The sequence below is a fragment of the Pleurodeles waltl genome, chromosome 2_1 (genome assembly GCF_031143425.1).
Source record: "Pleurodeles waltl isolate 20211129_DDA chromosome 2_1, aPleWal1.hap1.20221129, whole genome shotgun sequence".
Lineage (NCBI taxonomy): Eukaryota > Metazoa > Chordata > Amphibia > Caudata > Salamandridae > Pleurodeles > Pleurodeles waltl.
The window spans coordinates 16,333,380-16,349,264 of record NC_090438.1 but is presented as its reverse complement, the minus strand read 5'-3'; the positions used below and the strand labels follow the sequence as shown (position 1 = coordinate 16,349,264).

Genomic DNA, 15,885 nt, shown 5'->3' with positions numbered 1-15,885 from the left:
GCAAGGAAGGAACTGCCTCCAAGATACTGTTAGAATTGTAAAATACACCAGTGGTTAGGGTTCAGTGGGCCACAGAGGCCCGGTGTCACTGCACCTCCTGTACCCGTGGAGCATTGGGTTGCATCATGAACCGTTCCGTCAAGATTTAAAATTGCCTCCTTTGGATTTCTTGTAATTTTTGTGTCTTTTTTATGTCTGTGTACAAACATGACTGCCTTAGTATAGGGATGTGACCTAAACTTGGGACCTTCAGATCCTTAAGTCCTGTTGAAGGCTGGTGACCCGGGTTGGGTACTGGAGAATGATCACAACATGTTGATAGAAAGCTCTGTGTTACTGGCCAGGGCAGTCAACAATAAACTTACATTGTGGGCACATGACCTGCAGTTTGGTTTAAACAGCCCTGAAACATGCTGGTCAGTAATCAGGATATTCCGGGCTCCCACCGCGTGGTTCAGACCATCCACACACAGTCATGTGCCCACCATGTGGTGGAGAAGCCCTATGATGAAGCATGCCACAAGATGTGGGTGAGGGCATCTCCTACAGTGAGTGAGCTCCTTCACACTAGCAGAGCAGCACTGGAGTCAGTGGGGCCTGGGGCTCATCATACCACGCGGATGATGTATGGGGGTGTTCGAGGGGGCAGGACCAGTGAGCTTTGCAACCCTTCGCCCCTCTCCTGCAGTGCAGAGGTGTAAATTACACGTATAAAAAACCATGGGTTGCACTTGCTGTAATCTGCACAAGTCTGTTTTGGCAGAAGTGAAACATTCAATAAAGTTGTTGATTACAAATGTATTTTTGGCACCTGGTTATCTAGAGAAGTATTTGATAAACTTGGTTTAGGCGTCTGCTGAGAGGACCATGGGTTGGCTGCCTCGTAACAGTAGATGTGTAAATTACGTATACCAGACATGCACCGTCCTTCAGTGTTTGAGCGCAGGTGAATGAACCCAAAGGAAAGGAGGACAGACTTGAATGTATATGGAGACTCCAATCTCAGACCCCACTCGTGACCCAAGGGTCAGGAGAAGCTTCACTGTCCAGACCACATCACTTCCCTTCTTAGTTTGTGGAGTTAGTTACATCATCAGACTGGCTGGGAAGCCTCAACTGTCCCTTTGTTGTGGGTACAACACCATTCCTAGAAAAGAAGCTATTTCCATTGACATATGGGCATTCATACAATCATGTCTTACTCTGAAACCTAAAACAGAATTATAAAGTTAAAACAATAACAATTCAGTTTCTCCACTGCGCCTGTTCTCGGACCAATCCACTGTGGTTTACTGCGGGTGACTTGGAGCACGGCCAACAGAACATAAACAACACGAAACACGGAGTATGTGGTGAGGAGTAGCACAGACTGTACTCACCCGACGATAGCATCCTCAGGTAAGCAGGGAACAGTTCGTGAACAGAATCTTCCACAAAGTCATTGTCTTGTACAAAGTACCCCTGGATCAGCTTCCGGGGATCAAATAACTCGTCGTACATTTCCTTCAGACTCATGCCAGAGGCCATGTTCTCAGCTGTGCAGCTCTCCTGCTTTCAGTGTTTGCAGCCTGCGCTCACACAATATCTGCAGGAAATCCACACAATAAAGAACATTTACTAGACATCTACATTGTAAATATCTACAAGAAATCTATATTGTCAATGATACCCCACAAACATCTACATTATAAGGGATATTCACTAGAAATCTACATTATAAAGAATATCTACAAAATATCTATATTGTAAATAAATAATATCTACATTATAAAGAACAGCTACTAGAAATCTACATTGTAAATTATATCTTCAAGAAATCTACTTTATAAATATCTACAAGAAATCTACATTATTAAATAGGATCTACTACAAATGTACATTCGAAATTATATTTACTAGAAATCTACATTGTAAATGATATCTACAAAAAATCTTCAATGTAAATGATCTTTGGAAAGCATCCGTGGAGGGAGAGCGCTGCTCACAGAAGCCGGTCACCTCAGCTCTAATCAGGCTTCACTTTCAGATTCAGGGTCAGACCTGCTTGACACACTGCCCTACAAACTATACTACCAAGAGCTGTTCACAAGCCGGGTGCAGAGTCCATCCCTCCACGGTTACCTGTGCGTGTGTGTAGAGGTCCCCGCCCGACTGCGCAGTCTCCACACATGTAGGTGTTTTAGTAGTAAATGTGGGTGGGGCCGGAAGGAGTGGGTGGGACTTACTTCCAGAGGGGGTGGGGCGAGGGAAGACCAAGAGTGATCTCATGAGAGTCAGGGAGGTGTCATGCTCCATGACTTCCGATGCAGAGCCCAGGCGACGCTCGTCTAGTAGTCCTCTCGATGCTCACACATCAAGGTTGTAGAAGGAGAGCCTTGAAGTAAATATGAGCAAGAGATGACACAAATGCTTAGGGGCGTGTTTCACATAGGTGACATTAAGCCAGTCCGCTTAGATCTAGTGTCTTCAAACCCCAGTTGTGCAAGGCAGACTAAATGTCAGTAGTCAGTCCTGTGTAAGGCCCCAGAGCTGAGCACTGAGGAGAGGGACGCCCCACCCAGGTGCACCACACCACCTGTTGCTCTCCCAGTAGCCTGTGTTGTCATCACGGCGCCTCTATGTTCCAAGACACAAGATTACCACAAAGGGATTTAGGAAGGGGCGTCCCTCACCCACACAGGAGTAAAGCAGTTGCTATACTCCTGAGGCCCAGACACGTATCTTACACTTTTGTAGTAAATTTACACTCAGAGTTTGTGAATACAGAAAAATAGTAAACACCTTTCAAAGTGTAAATTACTCCCATTGCTTACACATTCATGGCGACTGTCTCCCCTAGACTGGCACCCCTTGACTCCTGCATAGGCACCGCTCATGAAGCCAAGCGCTTCGTCTGAATCCCCAGACCAGCAGTGATGACGAGGGGTGAACATTCTTGCAGCCAATGCTGGATTTCTGATTGTGCCAGTGTGGAGAAGAAGAAACTCTTCTTTGGTGACCCTCGGTTCAGTAAAAGGGAGACAAACAGGTTTCAGGTTTTCAGAGGAAGCTTTTTAACCTTTCAGTCTGTTTTACAGATGTTAATAATTGAGCGATCCTAGCATAGAGATGAATGATTACATCGTATTTACCTGGCAACAGAGACCCCGGTGGAATCAGTTTAGTGGTGTGAAGACGCTGTTGCTCGTGGAGTGGATTTTAGCCGCGTGGTGCAGGGCCACACAGCAAGTGACCGTGCTGCTCTACTCTGTGCCACAGGGAAAGGACAGAAATGTGTCATACACGAGAATGTGCATTCCTGTCCTCTCCCCCTGCGCTGGCACACAATTCGCTGCCTAGCGTCAACGCAGGCACCCTTGCACCATGATGCGAGGATGCCTGCATCGTATGCAGGGTTGTTTCTGTCAGTAAGGGACACAGAAGCGTTTTACCTCTTTCTGTGTGTGCTGCAGATTACAGCACACATAGAAAAAGGAAAAAAAACAAGGAGAAATTAAGATATTACTCCTCATTATGCCTCCCCTGGGTAGGCGTACGATTTTAACGCATGACCAGGTTTGCAGATTCTTCTAAATCTGGGAATGCTTCAAAACCCATGGGTGTTGCACGGGAAAGCCCACCGCAACGCCCAAGGAATGCCTCCCTGATGCAGCGTAAGGCGATGAGGCGACTTGCGTTGCGTTACACCACATCTGCATGGTCATGAAAAGCCATGCAGTGTGACTTTGCATGGCCCTGTAGATATGGGCCTGTACTACACACTGTAAATAAGCCCCTATGTCCTCAGTTGGATAGGAAATCTGGAATGAAAGAGCAGCTATGGACAAGTGCTAACCGTGGCATGGGACATACCTTGTCTAACTTCACCAGTTTGTCTAATGTCCGTCTGTGGACCTTAAGGTCTGGACATTCTGCAGATGGGTAACCCATACAGCAATGGTATACGGGGGTGAGAGGTGCACTTTGTGGAGGATCAATCAATGATCAAAAGCATTGTTTTCTGGTTTTAATAATAAGGATGCTTCAATGTAATTTTACTATAAAAAGAAGCACCCAAACCTTTAGCACATTAAACTTCAATTGCCAATTACAGCTGACCTATCCCTGAACAGGGAGGTTTTGTACATTTTCAGAACAGACGTTGGTCTGTGGGGTTTATACCATCTGCCTCTTTGTTGCATTAGGAATCCAGGATAATGATTCAAATAACTACTGGCCAAGGTAGTCAAAATGTCTAACCCTATGCAGCACAATCTGTCCTAATTTTCGACCACTCCTGAATTTCCATTGGGGATTGAAACACGTATATTTTGTATTTTCTGGATTAATCACCAGCACCTGCCTAACTTAAAAGTCTTTGAACTTGTTCAATAACAACTGTGTACCCATTAGTGTTCTGGAGATCAGGAGAGTGCCATCAGCAAACATTAGCACAAACGTTTCAAGGGGAATCAACACAAGCCAGCAATGATTTAACAACCCTTCTGATGTAAAAGGAGAATAGCTTGGTGGCCAGGACACAACCCTGCCTCGCTCCTCTCATGATTGGAATTTGCTTGATTCATTTTCCGTAGATGCCCCATCTAACCTCTGCGTACTTGTCCTCGTGCAAGTGGATTACACTCAACAAGATGTTGTCTGATACCCCCAGTTATGTTCATTACTTCCGCAGGGAGGCTCTCAGAAGAAGGTCAAAGGCTGCTTGCAAGTCAACAAATGTGACTTAAAGATATTCATGTGTTATAGACACATAGGTGGTCATTACAACACTGGCGGTCGGTGTTAAAGCGGCGGTAAAACCGGCAACAGGCCGGCGGAAAAAAAATTGGAATCACGACCGTGGCGGAAACCGCCAACATAGACAGCCACTTTAACACTCCGACCGCCAAGGCGGTACAAACAAACACCGCGGCGGTAACCGCCAACAGACAGGCGGAGGACAATGTACCGCCCACAGAATTACAACAGTCCAATCCGCCACCTTTTCCGGGGCGGATTCACTGCGAACAAAAACACAGCGGAAACAGGACTTGGAAGGGAAAACACTCACCTCTACACACCCCATGAGGAATCAGGACGCCATGGAACCCGAGCTCCAGATACTCCCAGCCTTTATCTTCCTGCTTTTCTACCAGGAACAACAAAGACGGCGGCGAAGACCACGGTGAGTACTGCACCTACGACACAGGGGAGTGGGGAGGGAAAAGAGAGTGACACACACATGCAACACGCAACACCCCTACCCCCACCCTCACCCACGACAACACACACACTAATACATCATGATAAATTAGAGTTACACCCCCCAACCTCCCCTGGAAGAATGCAAAGACAAAAGGAAATTAGTCAAATGATTGTAATATATTCAAATCCATGAATCAAACATATATACATATATAAAGATATTCACACTATAAACAAATATATACACCAAGAATACAAGTCCAAGGGATTCCACCACCATAGTCCGTGGACCACTGGGCCCAAAATGCATGGGCGAGGCCCACACTCAATACCCGAACAAGACGGAGAGAACACTGCTGGGGCATCTGATAGAAATAAAACAGGCACCTCAAGGGGAAGGGAAGGGGGGCACCTCAGCTGGATGAGTGCACGGCACCAGCTCCACGAGGGGGCTCCATGCCCACTGCTTTATCCTGGGGAGTGCAAAGCCACAGTCTCTCAAGTCTCTCCAGTGGGTGGTTTGCCCACTGCTTTATCCAGGGGAGTGCAAAGCCACAGTCTGTCAAGTCTCTCCAGTGGGTGGGTTGCCCACTGCTTTATCCTGGGGAGTGCAAAGCCACAGTCTGTCAAGTCTCTACAGTGGGTGGGTTGCCCACTGCTTTATCCAGGGGAGTGCAAAGCCACAGTCTCTCAAGTCTCTCCAGTGTGTGGTTCGCCCATTGCTATATCCTGGGGAGTGCAAAGCCACAGTCTCTCAAGTCTCTACAGTGGGTGGGTTGCCCACTGCTGCATCCTGGGGAGTGCAAAGCCACAGTCTCTCAAGTCTCTCCAGTGGGTGGTTTGCCCACTGCTTTATCCTGAGGAGTGCAAAGCCACAGTCTCCCAAGTCTCTCCAGTGGGTGGTTTGCCCACTGCTTTATCCTGGGGAGTGCAAAGCCACAGTCTCCCAAGTCTCTACAGTGGGTGGGTTGCCCACTGCTTTATCCTGGGGAGTGCAAAGCCACAGTCTCTCAAGTGGATAACAGTCTCCACTGGTTCTGGAGGGGGCCTGGTGCCCAGAGTACTTTCCCCTGCCAAGTACTGAGCTAGTGGATGTCATTCTCCACTGGTTCTGGAGGGGGCTTTGTGCCGAGAGTGCTTCATCCTGCCAAGGACTGAGGTAGTGGATGTAAATCTCCACTGGTTCTGGAGGGGGCTTTGTGCCCAGAGTGCTTCATCCTGCCAAGGACAGAGGTAGTGGATGGATCTCTCCACTGGTTCTGGAGGGGGCTTTGTGCCCAGAGTGCTTCATCCTGCCAAGGACAGAGGTAGTGGATGGATCTCTCCACTGGTTCTAGAGGGGACTTCATGCCCAGAGTGCTTCATCCTGCCAATGACTGAGGTAGAGGATGTCATTCTCCACTGGTTCTGGAGGGGGCTTTGTGCCCAGATTGCTTCATCCTGCCAAGGACTGAGGTAGTGGATGCCATTCTCCACTGGTTCTGGAGGGGGCTTTGTGCCCAGAGTGCTTCATCCTGCCAAGGACTGGGGTAGTGGATGGATCTCTCCACTGGTTCTGGAGAGGGCTTTGTGCCCAGAGTGCTTCATCCTTCCAAGGACTGAGTTAGTGGATGTCATTCTCCACTGGTTCTGGAGGGGGCTTTGTGCCCAGAGTGCTTCATCCTGCTCGTGGCGGCCTCAGTAGCGTCGGAATCTTTGGCGTTCACTGGCCTGCGGTGCTTGTTGCGGCGGTGTCCTGTTCAGTGGTGCTGGCGGCGGCGGTGTCCTTGGCAGCAGTGCTGGTGGCGGCAGGGTCCTTGGCAGCGCTGTTGGTGGCGGCGGTGTCCTGTTCAGCGGTGCTGGTGGCGGGGGTGTCCTTGGCAGCGGTGCTGGTGGCGGTGGTGTCCTTGGCAGCGGTGCTGTTGGCAGCGGTGCTGGTGGCGGCAGTGTCCTTGGCAGCGGTGCTGGTGGCGGCGGTGTCCTGTTCAGCGGTGCTGGTGGCGACGGTGTTCTTGGCAGCAGGGCTGGTGGCGGCGGTGTCCTTGGTGGCAGCGGTGTCCTTGGCAGTGGTGCTGGTGGCGTCAGTGTCCTTGGCAGCGGTGCTGGTGGCGGCGGCATCCTGTTCAGCGGTGCTGGTGGTGGCGGTGTCCTGTTCAGTGGTGCTGGTGGCGGCGGTTTCCTTGGCAGCAGTGCTGGTGGTTGCAGTGTCCTTGGCAGCGGTGCTGTTGGTGGCGGTGTCCTGTTCAGCGGTGCTGGTGGCGGCGGTGTCCTGTTCAGCGGTGCTGGTGGCAGCGGTGTCCTTGGCAGCGGTGATGGTGGCGGCGATGTCCTTGGCAGCGGTGCTTGTTGCGATCTTGTCCGCCGTGCAGGTTTTTCCAGACTTGATGGTTTTACTGTGCCCCTTCCCCACCTTGGATGGTGGCGCAGCTGTCTCCACACTGCCAACTGTACCCCTGGGAGCGGCTTTGGTGGCAGATTTATTTCCTCTTTCCCGACGGGCACTGGCCAACTTTTTATGCTTTTGAGGTGGGGGACTGTCCGTGCTCTGGCTCCTTGCCACACTGGCTGCCCTGCTGCCAGGCGCACTCCAGAAGCCGGTTACTACTGGCACCACTGTTCCCGCAGATGTTGTGGCTGAGGCGCTGGGTTGGGACCTGGAGAGGCGGGCCCTAGGAGACTGAAGGGGTGGGGGAGGTGAGGGAAAGAGGTCAAGGTTGGACAGGAAAAGTTTTTGGGGCACACTGGGACGGGTAGATGGAGGGGGTTTGGGAGTGGAGGAAGAGGTAGTAGTTGTAGGAGGTGTACGTTTGCTGACTTTGGGTGAAGGTGCACGGGCTGGAGGCTGTCGTGAGGTGGATGGCTGTTGGGTGGGTGTGTGGCTGCGTTTGTGTACTTTGGGAGGTGGGCTCACAGACACACTGGGAGAGGACACAGGGGATGTGTGAATGGTAGTGGGGATGGTGAGTGTATGTGAGAGGGGTGTGGTGGTGGGTGTGCTGGTGATGAAAGTAGTGGCTGACGATGTAGTGCATGCATGTGTGAGTGGAGACGAGACAGGGAGGGAGGAGGGAAACGAGGAGGAGGGGGACACAGTGGAGGCAGTGGATGTTGATATGTCTGCATGTGTATGATGCTTGCGTGAGTGCCTGTGGGATGTGTGGTGCTTATGTTTGCCTGAGCTTCCCTTGTGTGTTGACGTGTGTGCATGCTAGTCTGATGGTGTGCTTGGGATAGGCTGAGGTACAGGGGTTTGGGTCTGGGTGGAGGAAGTTGGAGGGGAGAGGGTAGAGACAGGGACAATGGCTGCCATCAGTGCTGAGGCCAGAGCCTGAAAAGCTTGCTGTTGTGCTGCCTGACCAGAATGAATGCCCTCTAGGTATGCATTGGTTTGTTGCAACTGCCTCTCTACACCCTGGATGGCATTCAAAATGGTAGACTTCCCAACAGTGAGGGACCTGAGGAGGTCAATGGCCTCCTCACTGAGGGCAGCAGGGGTGACAGGGACAGGGCCTGAGGTGCCTGGGGCGAAGGAGATGCCCACCCTCCTGGGTGAGCGGCCACGGGGCAAATGCTGAGGGGCTGCTGGGAGGGCAGTGCTGGTAGGGGTGGGTGGCGGCTGTACCTGTAGATGCAGGGGCACCGATGGGCCCGCCACCACAAGGGAGATCCCATCAGAGGAGGAGTCCGTATCGCTGGTGTAGGAAGTTGGCTCTGTATGTGCTATTTCAAAGTAAGGAATAGCATGCACAGAGTCCAAGGGTTCCCCTTAGAGGTAAGATAGTGGCAAAAAGAGATAATACTAATGCTCTATTTTGTGGTAGTGTGGTCGAGCAGTAGGCTTATCCAAGGAGTAGTGTTAAGCATTTGTTGTACATACACATAGACAATAAATGAGGTACACACACTCAGAGACAAATCCAGCCAATAGGTTTTTATATAGAAAAATATCTTTTCTTAGTTTATTTTAAGAACCACAGGTTCAAATTCTACATGTAATATCTCATTCGAAAGGTATTGCAGGTAAGTACTTTAGGAACTTCAAATCATCAAAATTGCATGTATACTTTTCAAGTTATTCACAAATAGCTGTTTTAAAAGTGGACACAGTGCAATTTTCACAGTTCCTAGGGGAGGTAAGTATTTGTTAGGTTAACCAGGTAAGTAAGACACTTACAGGGCTTAGTTCTTGGTCCAAGGTAGCCCACCGTTGGGGGTTCAGAGCAACCCCAAAGTCACCACACCAGCAGCTCAGGGCCGGTCAGGTGCAGAGTTCAAAGTGGTGCCCAAAACACATAGGCTAGAATGGAGAGAAGGGGGTGCCCCGGTTCCGGTCTGCTTGCAGGTAAGTACCCGCGTCTTCGGAGGGCAGACCAGAGGGGTTTTGTAGGGCACCGGGGGGGACACAAGCCCACACAGAAATTTCACCCTCAGCAGCGCGGGGGCGGCCGGGTGCAGTGTAGAAACAAGCGTCGGGTTTGTAATGGAAGTCAATGGGAGATCTAGGGATCTCTTCAGCGCTGCAGGCAGGCAAGGGGGGGGTTCCTCGGGGAAACCTCCACTTGATCAAGGGAGAGGGACTCCTGGGGGTCACTCCTCCAGTGAAAGTCCGGTCCTTCAGGTCCTGGGGGCTGCGGGTGCAGGGTCTCTCCCAGGTGTCGGGACTTAGGATTCAAAGAGTCGCGGTCAGGGGAAGCCTCGGGATTCCCTCTGCAGGCGGCGCTGTGGGGGCTCAGGGGGGACAGGTTTTGGTACTCACAGTCTTAGAGTAGTCCTGGGGTCCCTCCTGAGGTGTTGGATCGCCACCAGCCGAGTCGGGTTCGCCGGGTGCAGTGTTGCAAGTCTCACGCTTCTTGCGGGGAGCTTGCAGGGTTCTTTAAAGCTGCTGGAAACAAAGTTGCAGCTTTTCTTGGAGCAGGTCCGCTGTCCTCGGGAGTTTCTTGTCTTTTCGAAGCAGGGGCAGTCCTCAGAGGATGTCGAGGTCGCTGGTCCCTTTGGAAGGCGTCGCTGGAGCAGGATCTTTGGAAGGCAGGAGACAGGCCGGTGAGTTTCTGGAGCCAAGGCAGTTGTCGTCTTCTGGTCTTCCGCTGCAGGGGTTTTCAGCTGGGCAGTCCTTCTTCTTGTAGTTGCAGGAATCTGATTTTCTAGGGTTCAGGGTAGCCCTTAAATACTAAATTTAAGGGTGTGTTTAGGTCTGGGGGGTTAGTAGCCAATGGCTACTAGCCCTGAGGGTGGGTACACCCTCTTTGTGCCTCCTCCCAAGGGGAGGGGGTCACAATCCTAACCCTATTGGGGGAATCCTCCATCTGCAAGATGGAGGATTTCTAAAAGTCAGAGTCACCTCAGCTCAGGACACCTTAGGGGCTGTCCTGACTGGCCAGTGACTCCTCCTTGTTGCTTTCTTTGTTCCCTCCAGCCTTGCCGCCAAAAGTGGGGGCCGTGGCCGGAGGGGGCGGGCAACTCCACTAAGCTGGAGTGTCCTGCTGGGCTGTGACAAAGGGGTGAGCCTTTGAGGCTCACCGCCAGGTGTCACAGCTCCTGCCTGGGGGAGGTGTTAGCATCTCCACCCAGTGCAGGCTTTGTTACTGGCCTCAGAGTGACAAAGGCACTCTCCCCATGGGGCCAGCAACATGTCTCTGGTGTGGCAGGCTGCTGGAACTAGTCAGCCTACACAGACAGTCGGTTAAGTTTCAGGGGGCACCTCTAAGGTGCCCTCTGTGGTGTATTTTACAATAAAATGTACACTGGCATCAGTGTGCATTTATTGTGCTGAGAAGTTTGATACCAAACTTCCCAGTTTTCAGTGTAGCCATTATGGTGCTGTGGAGTTCGTGTTTGACAGACTCCCAGACCATATACTCTTATGGCTACCCTGCACTTACAATGTCTAAGGTTTTGCTTAGACACTGTAGGGGCACAGTGCTCATGCACTGGTACCCTCACCTATGGTATAGTGCACCCTGCCTTAGGGCTGTAAGGCCTGCTAGAGGGGTGTCTTACCTATACTGCATAGGCAGTGAGAGGCTGGCATGGCACCCTGAGGGGAGTGCCATGTCGACTTACTCATTTTGTTCTCACCAGCACACACAGGCTTGTAAGCAGTGTGTCTGTGCTGAGTGAGGGGTCTCTAGGGTGGCATAATACATGCTACAGCCCTTAGAGACCTTCCCTGGCATCAGGGCCCTTGGTACCAGAGGTACCAGTTACAAGGGACTTATCTGGATGCCAGGGTGTGCCAATTGTGGAAACAATGGTACATTTTAGGTGAAAGAACACTGGTGCTGGGGCCTGGTTAGCAGGGTCCCAGCACACTTCTCAGTCAAGTCAGCATCAGTATCAGGCAAAAAGTGGGGGGTAACTGCAACAGGGAGCCATTTCTTTACACAAGCCCCCCCCCAGCCCACAGGCCAGGAGACTCAGCCAACGCTGGAAGAGTCTTCCTAGTCTGTCAGGCGAGGAAGAGTAGAGGAAATGGCTGGTTTGTTGCAGGGCCTACTCTGCCTTACATCCTCCTGTTCAGGTCATTCCCTCTGGGGAACTGACCCACTTCCACAGTGATAGGACCTAGACTGAACTGCCTCTTGTCTGTGCTTTTTATGTCTTCACCCATTCTCTCTATTTTGGTCTTAGAGGTATCCACCTCTGCTAACCTTATCTTGGCCAGGGTTACCCCTAGCCTACCCAGAGAGGTTACCCAGAGCTGGAGTAACCCCACCATGACTAATAGGGTCAGGGGGCCTAACTTGCTATTTGGCATGGGGTCAGACCACCATGCTAAGGATAGTGCAGCCATAAAGGCTAACACCCAGCAGAGGCCACTGACAGCTGTCAGTGCCCAGAACCACACCTTTAGCTCTTCACCTAAAAGGGAAGGGGCTAAGTTACAGGCCTCTTTGGGTTCAGGTTGCCTGTCTGCTGTATTAGAGTGGGGGGTTACCACATCTTGTAGTAAACACCCTTCTTCCACTCTTTCTTCTGTTAGCTGAGGAGCCACCCACTCAGGTTTAACAGTTGCCTGACTAGCCAGGACTTCTTGTGGGTCAGGTTGGACTTTATCAGGGCCATTTTTGGAGTTCTCCCCTACTGGAGCAGAATCTCCTTGGCTTGCTGTAACCTTGGCTAAAGGTTGTCCACCCTTCCTACTCTGTTTTCTTTTCTTCTTCTTCTGGGGCCTGCTGGCATTTACTGCAGAGGCAGGACTTCCAGAATCCTTGGGAGAGGACTGGCACTGGACCAGTTCCTCTCTTGGGCTCTGACTAACCTCTGGGTAGTCATTTCCAAGGAGACAATCAAGGGGGAGGTCTGTACTGACTACTACCCTTCTCCAGCTAAGAGTGCCACCCACTTCTATGGGCACTAAAGCCACAGGCCTCTTAGTGACCCTGTCTAGGCTAACTCTTACCCTGGCAGTCTCACCTGGGATGTACTGGTTTGAGAGCACCAGCCTGTCATGCACAATAGTGTGACTGGCACAAGTGTCCCTCAGGGCAGTGGTTGGGATTCCATTCACCAGTAGGTGGTGGAAGTGTCTACTTCCCTCTGGAATCTCCAACTCACCTGTTGGGCCCTGTTTCCAGTTGAAGGCTATGAAGACCTCCTCATCTGAGGAGTCATCTCCCATGGCTACACTGGTTACCCCTGGAATTTTGTTCTGGGGTTTGTTTTTGGGACAAGAAGTGTCCTTGGTGTGGTGCCCAGACTGTTTACAGTTGTGGCACCATGCCTTAGTGGCATCCCAGTTCTTACCCTGGTACCCACCTTTGTTTTGGGTTGTGTCTTGGGGCCCACCCACCTGTTCTGGTTTTTGGGGGCCTACAGAGGACTCTTTTTCTTTGTTTCTAGTGTCACCCACTTTCTCCTGGGGAGTTTTTGTAACCCCTTTCTTTTGGTCACCCCCAGTGGAAGTTTTGGTTACCCTAGTCTTGACCCAGTGGTCTGCCTTCTTTCCCAATTCTTGGGGAGAAATTGGACCTAGGTCTACCAGATACTGATGCAACTTTTCATTGAAGCAGTTACTTAAAATGTGTTCTTTCATAAACAAATTATAAAGCCCAACATAGTCACACACTTCATTTCCAGTTAACCAACCATCTAGTGTTTTTACTGAGTAGTCTACAAAATCAACCCAGGTCTGGCTCGAGGATTTTTGAGCCCCCCTGAATCTAATTCTATACTCCTCAGTGGAGAATCCAAAGCCCTCAATCAGGGTACCCTTCATGAGGTCATAAGTTTCTGCATCTTTTCCAGAGAGTGTGAGGAGTCTATCCCTACACTTTCCAGTGAACATTTCCCAAAGGAGAGCACCCCAGTGAGATCTGTTTACTTTTCTGGTTACACAAGCCCTCTCAAAAGCTGTGAACCATTTGGTGATGTCATCACCATCTTCATATTTTGTTACAATCCCTTTGGGGATTTTTAGGATGTCAGGAGAATCTCTGACCCTATTTAAGTTGCTGCCACCATTGATGGGTCCTAGGCCCATCTCTTGTCTTTCCCTTTCTATGGCTAGGAGCTGTCTCTCTAAAGCCAATCTTTTGGCCATCCTGGCTAACAGGAGGTCATCTTCACTGAGAGCATCCTCAGTGATTTCAGAAATGTGGGACCCTCCTGTGAGGGACTCACTATTTCTGACTAACACAGTTGGAGACAGGACTTGAGGGGTCCTGTTCTCCCTATTTAGGACTGGAGGAGGGACATTGGCCTCCAAGTCACTAATTTCTTCCTCTGTGATGTCATCATCAGAGGGGTTGGCTTTTTCAAACTCTGCCAACAGCTCCTGGAGCTGAATTTTGGTAGGTCTGGAGCCAATGGTTATTTTTTTGATATTACAGAGAGACCTTAGCTCCCTCATCTTAAGATGGAGGTAAGGTGTGGTGTCGAGTTCCACCACATTCATCTCTGTATCAGACATTATTTTGCTAAAAGTTGGAAGACTTTTTAAAGAATCTAACACTGTTTCTAGAATCTAATTTCAAACTTTTAACAAACTTTTAAACTCTAAAAGACAATGCTAAACAGGGACTTAACACACAAGGCCCTAGCAGGACTTTTAAGAATTTAGAAAAATTTCAAATTGCAAAAATGAATTTCTAATGACAATTTTGGAATTTGTCGTGTGATCAGGTATTGGCTGAGTAGTCCAGCAAATGCAAAGTCTTGTACCCCACCGCTGATCCACCAATGTAGGAAGTTGGCTCTGTATGTGCTATTTCAAAGTAAGGAATAGCATGCACAGAGTCCAAGGGTTCCCCTTAGAGGTAAGATAGTGGCAAAAAGAGATAATACTAATGCTCTATTTTGTGGTAGTGTGGTCGAGCAGTAGGCTTATCCAAGGAGTAGTGTTAAGCATTTGTTGTACATACACATAGACAATAAATGAGGTACACACACTCAGAGACAAATCCAGCCAATAGGTTTTTATATAGAAAAATATATTTTCTTAGTTTATTTTAAGAACCACAGGTTCAAATTCTACATGTAATATCTCATTCGAAAGGTATTGCAGGTAAGTACTTTAGGAACTTCAAATCATCAAAATTGCATGTATACTTTTCAAGTTATTCACAAATAGCTGTTTTAAAAGTGGACACAGTGCAATTTTCACAGTTCCTAGGGGAGGTAAGTATTTGTTAGGTTAACCAGGTAAGTAAGACACTTACAGGGCTTAGTTCTTGGTCCAAGGTAGCCCACCGTTGGGGGTTCAGAGCAACCCCAAAGTCACCACACCAGCAGCTCAGGGCCGGTCAGGTGCAGAGTTCAAAGTGGTGCCCAAAACACATAGGCTAGAATGGAGAGAAGGGGGTGCCCCGGTTCCGGTCTGCTTGCAGGTAAGTACCCGCGTCTTCGGAGGGCAGACCAGAGGGGTTTTGTAGGGCACCGGGGGGGACACAAGCCCACACAGAAATTTCACCCTCAGCAGCGCGGGGGCGGCCGGGTGCAGTGTAGAAACAAGCGTCGGGTTTGTAATGGAAGTCAATGGGAGATCTAGGGATCTCTTCAGCGCTGCAGGCAGGCAAGGGGGGGGTTCCTCGGGGAAACCTCCACTTGATCAAGGGAGAGGGACTCCTGGGGGTCACTCCTCCAGTGAAAGTCCGGTCCTTCAGGTCCTGGGGGCTGCGGGTGCAGGGTCTCTCCCAGGTGTCGGGACTTAGGATTCAAAGAGTCGCGGTCAGGGGAAGCCTCGGGATTCCCTCTGCAGGCGGCGCTGTGGGGGCTCAGGGGGGACAGGTTTTGGTACTCACAGTCTTAGAGTAGGCCTGGGGTCCCTCCTGAGGTGTTGGATCGCCACCAGCCGAGTCGGGTTCGCCGGGTGCAGTGTTGCAAGTCTCACGCTTCTTGCGGGGAGCTTGCAGGGTTCTTTAAAGCTGCTGGAAACAAAGTTGCAGCTTTTCTTGGAGCAGGTCCGCTGTCCTCGGGAGTTTCTTGTCTTTTCGAAGCAGGGGCAGTCCTCAGAGGATGTCGAGGTCGCTGGTCCCTTTGGAAGGCGTCGCTGGAGCAGGATCTTTGGAAGGCAGGAGACAGGCCGGTGAGTTTCTGGAGCCAAGGCAGTTGTCGTCTTCTGGTCTTCCGCTGCAGGGGTTTTCAGCTGGGCAGTCCTTCTTCTTGTAGTTGCAGGAATCTGATTTTCTAGGGTTCAGGGTAGCCCTTAAATACTAAATTTAAGGGCGTGTTTAGGTCTGGGGGGTTAGTAGCCAATGGCTACTAGCCCTGAGGGTGGGTACACCC

General features: G+C 50.5%; 1 protein-coding gene across 1 annotated transcript in view; it reads right to left on the bottom strand.

Annotated features, from left to right (window-relative positions):
• The window catches only part of LOC138260390 (nicotinamide N-methyltransferase-like), a 50,597-nt gene extending 48,416 nt beyond the window's left edge, over positions 1 to 2,181 (bottom strand). The window contains exons 1-2 of the mRNA XM_069208830.1: positions 2,122 to 2,181; positions 1,380 to 1,585 (exon numbers count right to left, since the gene is read on the bottom strand). Of these exons, the coding sequence (XP_069064931.1) occupies positions 1,380 to 1,527 (148 nt within the window). The 5' untranslated portion in view covers positions 1,528 to 1,585; positions 2,122 to 2,181. The remainder of the gene's footprint in view (positions 1 to 1,379; positions 1,586 to 2,121) is intronic.
• Positions 2,182 to 15,885: the final 13,704 nt, after the last annotated feature.